Source organism: Corvus brachyrhynchos, unplaced genomic scaffold (genome assembly GCF_000691975.1).
Source record: "Corvus brachyrhynchos isolate BGI_N302 unplaced genomic scaffold, ASM69197v1 scaffold72, whole genome shotgun sequence".
Lineage (NCBI taxonomy): Eukaryota > Metazoa > Chordata > Aves > Passeriformes > Corvidae > Corvus > Corvus brachyrhynchos.
The window spans coordinates 2,714,461-2,720,854 of NW_008236763.1; the positions used below are offsets into that span (position 1 = coordinate 2,714,461).

Genomic DNA, 6,394 nt, shown 5'->3' on the forward strand with positions numbered 1-6,394 from the left:
GGGAGAAGAGGGTGTCCTTCAAGCTGAGCCTCCCCGGGTAATCACCGTATCAGTTCGTGCTGATAGAGATCACACCCTGAACCTCATCCCGGTGCTGCCTCACCACGGGCCTGGCCGCACTCTGCCCGCTTGGCAGCTGCTCTGCAGCCTGCACTTGGCTGCAGCTCAAGGGCAGAAGAATTCCGAACTGTTTGTCACTGTAAAGTGCTTTGGGATGAAGGGTGGCACATAAATGTGAGGTAATGATGAGGCTTTAGGCTGTGCTGGAATAAGGAAGAAGATTTAAATGGGCTTTTTCTCCCAGTAAGTCTTGTTTAATATGGAGAGGTATCAATCTGTCACTGTCTTGTTGTGACTTTCCCCGACCCCTCCAGCTGATTTTGTGCGCTGCGGGGAAGAAAATGGTTGGCCATCAGTAACAGAGTGATGGCACGGCTCCCTGTGACTCGAAAACCAAATTGAAGTTATTTATCCTCAGTGCCTTTTGGAATTCCACTTCCAAATGTTTTCATCCAAACAAGTCTGTGACCCTGAACCTACAAGTTTGTGTTGCACAAGATGTTAAAAACTGCTGGGCTCAGGTCTGGGGTGGCCAAGGAGATGCAGCCCATGGGCACGGAGGGATGGGCTCCAGCAGAACTCTCGGTGCCAGGAGAACTCTGGAGTCTTGCAGAAGCCCTGACTTGGAGTCTGAACTCTGGGACCTTTTGCCTGGTGCTCAGTCCCTACTAAACAAACCCCCATCTGATTAGAGATGCTTTAATTGCTCGCCTTGGTGATGAGCAGGAGGAAAGGCCTGAGGATGCGGTTCTTGTTTTTCAGCCTTGTGACTTCAGGGGCTGCACAGCAAAGATCACATCCAATTTCCCTGGGAAATCCTCGCCAAAAGGTGCAACAGCTCCTCCCGGATCAGCCTGACCACGGATCTGTCGTTGAATCCTGCTGATGCATCCATCCTGCGTATCTCCATTATCTGCCCAGGTGTGTTTTTATACCAGAGGCCTGGCACCCACCCCCTCCAAGTGATCCACAGCAGGTTCCAGGGCTGTGCCACAGCACCGACACCTTGTATGTCAAAACACAGAGAGAAAACAAAGCAGAGACCTGAGCTGTTTATTTCAAACACAACTTTGGGTGGGGTGAAGGACCTGGGAGTGTTTCCAGAAATATTGATCTGGTTTTGTGCCAATTTGGGGTTAAATCTGTCTATAACCGTGGTGATCCTTGGAAACTTAACCCCAGACTTTGGGGCTCTGTGAATGAGCTGCTGTGGCTTTAACACAAAGTGCTCAGTCAGTTCTTTTTTTAATTTCAGATAGAAAGGAGCAGCCCTGGACATGATTGATCACTTTGGTGACATTCATGACAGCTGGGGCAATAGGGGATGTTTGCATACTTTGTATATAATACCTACAGCTTCTTTATTGTCAACAAAAAAGGACTGAACTCCCTTAAAAGTTGGCTCATTCTTAATTTCCAGCTGATGAGGTGAAGTGTTTTAATTGCACAGGCCTGTTTGAGCGAGTCGATGGTAGAACTTCCAGTTCTGTGTGTACAGATAGGGAGCAAAAACAGAATTATGGACTTGAAGGGGAGGAATTCATCCTCTGCTTCCCTGTGGGAGAGGAGCTCTGCCCCTGCTGACTCAGGATGGTGAAGGTTATAAATGGCAAGTGCTGGGCTGGCAACAGGCACAACCACGTTTGAACTATTGTGTTGCTTATGCAAAACCAATCAGATGTATTTTTAGCTCATGAATTCTGCGGGGAAAAAAAAATTTGAGGTGTCACCTTGCCAGCTTGATGCTGTAGTGATCACAGAAAGCTGGAAAAAATTGGGATATTGAGTTTTATAGAAGAGTTAACTAAGACAGAGGAGCTGTCAGGTTTGTCAGCCTAAAGTGATTTTATTTTTCGGTTGTCCAAAACAAATTCATAATACTAAAAGCCTAATTATTCCACTCCTTTAATCCAAGATGCCATTTCATTGTTGTGATTATTTGATATCGTCCATATTTATGACAGCCCTGAAGACTCTGGAGTCCAAAGCTTTTATTAACTGGGCAGACACAACACAGGAATTCAAAACAAGACACACACATACAAATATACACCAATAAACACTTAATGCAGAAGAGGTAGTACCATTAATTAAGAAATAGATAATGAGCAGTGAAAATACTGAGACAATTCAGATCTGTCTTCATCACACCCCTTTCAAGTATCACAAGAGGCTGCAGGGAGGTTTATTGAAGTGTCCTCTGTTCTCTTACATGATTTTACTTTGAGTTTTTTGTTGGTGGCCCTTAGGTGAGAAGCTGAAGGGGACAGTACTTAGTTCAGAAGTTAAATATCATGGTTTGTTAGCAACTCAGAAAATGAGCTTTGAATTCATTACCTACAGGAAGCAGATTGTCTGTGCACCTCAGGATGCAAGTTAGGCATGAACACCAAATATTTTACCTGATTTCTTTTTTTTTTTTTGCTTTCTCTAAAAAGATCCAATTTCGTGACTGAGTTGTGTTTCGGAGAAGGGAAAAAAATATATATTAAAGTGTATGGGTGTTATTGCTGCCCTGAAGGAAAACTCCAGCGTAGCCTTGAAGTTCTACTAAGAAACTGCAGAATTTAGGTTTTATCAGGGAGAAAAAAGATGAACTTGATCTCTGTGGAGACAGAATCCTGAAAGTATCGAAAAATAAAGAAGGGAAGGCTCTAAGAGGCTTCCCAGTGCACATTTGGGAGCATCCTGGGATGCCTCAGGTGCAAAGAAGCTGCAGAGAGCAGGAGATCACAGAGCCAGAGCAGCAAAACTTGGAGCCACTTTGAACCACACGAGCTGAGCTCTTTCAGAACTCCCCCGACCTGGCAGATCATTCCTGAAGATTTTTTTGAACTGAAAGCAGCTGAGAGGTTTTGCTCTGTGAAAAGTGCTTTAGGGAAGAAGAAAGGAAGGATTATCAGCTGTTGAGGCTTAAGAATGAAAAGCAAAATAGAGCTCAGCAAATGCACTTTGTGCTTGCATTTCCAAGGTGCATCTCTGCTCAGGGGATACACACCAGGCAGATTCAGGAGTCCAAGGAAGGCTACAGCGAAAGAGAAGATTTTTAGGGATTGTTTTCCAGATTTCCTGGTTTTTTCTGTTGTTTAAGATCCGATGGGCCACCAGGTGAAATTAAATAAACCCAAACCAAACAGCCAGGCCACAAGTGGAGGGACGATTCTGCAGGTAACGTTTATCTGATGTACTCCTCCTCAGAGGTGCAGGACGTGTCTTCTTCTGTGCTTTCCTCCAGATCTGGCAAGTTGCCCCAGAGCAATACATCCACACCTGGTGGGGAGGAGACAAAAGAGGGGGGGGGGGGGGTAAAATATATTTTTGGATTGTGACCTTATATTTAAGTTGCACAACTGTTTATTGTGAGAGAAAATAATCCTTGCAAAACCCGGGAAGTCACGTTCATGATGAATAAATCTATTTTCTGTCTTCCTTCAAAGTGATCTTGGGAGTGTTGTTGTTTATTTTTTTCAGCCCTATTCAGAGGATAAATCCCTGCCCACAGAAGTATTTAGATAACCAATTCAGGCAGCTATTGATAAGCCCCTCCTGACTGATTTATTTGTGAGCAGCATCGACCCAAGGCACAGGTGACACTGCAAGGTTTGGGCAGGGAGTTGCCCTGGGGATTTATCAGGGAGCTGTGCATTCCTGAGGGCTCCAGCCCTGCCAGACACTTGGCATCCATCCCACCAGGATGCAAGTCCAGCTAAGGAGGACTCACTTAGGGAGGGTCAAAATGACAACGTGACTCACCCAAAAAAAGAGATGCCCCTGGACAGCTGCCTGACAGCCCAGTGAAGCCACCCCCAGCACTATAAATAAACCCGTGTTTATACTGGTGGTGGTCTTGCTGCAGAAAATCCTGACTCCTGTCCACAGAGGGGAGAGGGTAAGATCAATTTACGCCGAAATTCTCTTTTACAACTGCCTCCCCCCGAGTGGTTTTCTAGATCAGCAGCACTTCCTCGTGCCTCCATATGCCAGCCTCCCTCCATATGCTTGGGCTATATCGGGATGCCTCGTTAGGATCGGGAATCAGGGTTTCAGGGAAGGGAAAGGGAAGGAAACAAACTTGTCCCTCACCAGAAGGGTCGAGCCTGTTGATGCCAAACACTGCCTGGCTGTGGAACATCCAGAAGTGGCCGTTGTTGCAGGACAGCAGGCAGGGCTTGCAGGGACAAATCACGTGGTAGCCAACAACGTTCCCACTGGAAAGGCAAGGGGAATAATGAGCCTGGGGAAAAGCTGGGTGTTGGTGGCTTTTTCCGGCTCCGATTAAATAGCCCCTGTGCCAGACCATTATGTAATGCACTGGTTTTGATAGGGTTAAGGGAACAGGGTTAAACAAGTATCTTAAATATTTAGGGGACAGCTGTCAGGAGTTACGGAATATCTGAGTTTTAGATCTTTGGCACATAAAGCGTTTAGTAACCTGAATTGTGTAACCCAGATTAGTTTACATACCAACAAATGCTGGTGGATTTCTTTATTTATTTTCCTTCAGAAGGCCAGTGATTCCAACCAGCAAAGAAGTTCATCACACCCAAAATCCCCCTGTACACAAGCACCGTGCACGGGAGGGTACCAGCAGCAGGAGTAGTGGGACTGAGAATTATGGAATGGTTTGGGTTGGAAGGGACCTTAAAGCCCATCCAATCCCACCCCTGCCATGGGCAGGGACACCTTCCACTGTCTCAGGCTGCTCCACCCTGGCCGTGGACACTTCAGGGATGGGGCAGCCACAGCTGCTCTGGGCCAGATTATTGAAGCCTTATCAACTCTCCTAGATCAAAACCATAACAACCATTTTTCCATGTGTTCCGATGAGATACTTCTGTTTCTCTGCTTCTGTCTAAAAACCAAAATATTGTGTCCCTATCACTACCCCCCATTGTTCAAATCTGAGGAAGGTAAAAATCGTGATTACGGAGCTGAAAGAATTCTCTCAGATAACTGTGAGCTATTTGAGAGTTGTTGTTTTCACCCTTAAATATCAGGCATTAATAAGGAGGATAAAAGAACTCCAAGAACTTTAGCGACAGCATGTTCCATCTGCTCCCAACAACTCGATCTGCCAAGAGGATGTTCTATTAATTAGAATATGAGTAACTGCTGCTTGCTGGGGCCTTATTCACAGAGCTCTCTGAGTGTTGAGGCAGACATTTAATCAGGCAGGTGGCACACAAGCTTTCCCAGAGACTCAGCCTCCTGACAAGGTTGTCACATTTCCGCTGGGGACTCGCACAGAAATACCCTGGCAGCCTTGCCCAGGAGCAGTGGGCTGAGTTTCTCCCCAGCAGCATTAAATCTGCAGCAGAGAACGCAATCTGTTCTCTCGTCCTGTAACTCCTGCGCTGCGGGAGGTGAGGGCGAGGAGGCGAAACAGGGCTGGGACACGTCGGTGTCACCACTTGTGTCCTCACCACTTCAGACAGGCGATGTTCTTCAGCTTGCATTTGCAGATTTCAGTGAAGTAGCAGCTTCCGATGAAATCAACAGTTCTGGAGGAAGGAAATTCACAGAAGTTTAGAGCTGCTGCGATTACAACTGCAGTGTTACAATAACACCGGTCTGAAGTCACTACTAAGTGATGCTGCCATTGGTCCTGTGTGGTTTAAACTTCCCGAGGCCACACGGTGCCATTTTCCTTTTGACTATCAGCCGTACTCATACGGAAACTTTAAAAAGAGACCCACGTGACATCGCACGAGTATCAAAAATCCTCTTAAAATAGCCCAAAAGAGCAGAGCTTCCCTTGGTACTCAGAGGCTCTCAGGCTCAGTGTGGCACTGTCAGTCAGATCCCCGATTACAGATATCGCCCCAGCTCCTGCCAAATCCCAGCTCAGAAACAGAACAATACCTTAGAGGCTGTGATGTTTAAAACCAAACCTTTGATTCCTTATCTCCTCTCCAACCCATACTTTCTGATTACCATGTCATTTCACAATCTGATTTCCTTACTATTCAAATCTCGCTATGGGAAAGCAGCAGAGAGCCGACTTGGGGGAGAGTCCTGGCAGCAGTGACAGATCAGGTTTGTTCTGTTTGCGGGTCTTTATTTCAAATTCTAATCTTCGCTTCGCAAAGGAGCGGGAGGAGCTTCCCGTGGCCGCTGAGCCGGTGCCATCCCTACGGATGGATGAAATTGGAGTTTGGATTTGCCCTGCACGGGACAGCCTCGCTCTTTGCCATCCCGCCGTGGCTTCCCCCGGGCTGGAGATGTAGGGATGGGGTGAACCCTTGTGTTTTGTGGGGCTGCTTTCCCGGTGACAGCGGGGTTTGGAGTGATGCTGAGAACCCTCCAGCCGCGTCACCCCGCTCGGCCGTGGCCC

At 46.9% G+C, this 6,394-nt stretch overlaps 1 protein-coding gene across 1 annotated transcript; it reads right to left on the reverse strand.

Moving 5' to 3' along the window:
• Positions 1-1,881: 1,881 nt before the first annotated feature.
• FAM72A (family with sequence similarity 72 member A) lies at positions 1,882-5,763 on the reverse strand. The gene is made up of 4 exons (XM_017727167.1): positions 5,734-5,763; positions 5,484-5,653; positions 4,144-4,268; positions 1,882-3,330 (listed from the first exon to the last, which is right to left on the reverse strand). Exons 1-4 carry the CDS (start codon positions 5,761-5,763, stop codon positions 3,236-3,238), a joined length of 420 nt encoding a protein of 139 aa, XP_017582656.1. The 3' UTR covers positions 1,882-3,235.
• Positions 5,764-6,394: the final 631 nt, after the last annotated feature.

Excerpts from the sequence above, each read along its gene's own strand:
- FAM72A (XM_017727167.1), bottom strand. The coding sequence starts at position 5,763 with ATGTCACGTGGGTCTCTTTTTAAAGTTTCC. Across the intron at positions 4,269-5,483 it reads AACATCGCCTGTCTGAAGTG|TGGGAACGTTGTTGGCTACC; the intron begins GTGAGGACACAA and ends TTGCCTTTCCAG. Across the intron at positions 3,331-4,143 it reads CAACAGGCTCGACCCTTCTG|GTGTGGATGTATTGCTCTGG; the intron begins GTGAGGGACAAG and ends CCTCCCCACCAG.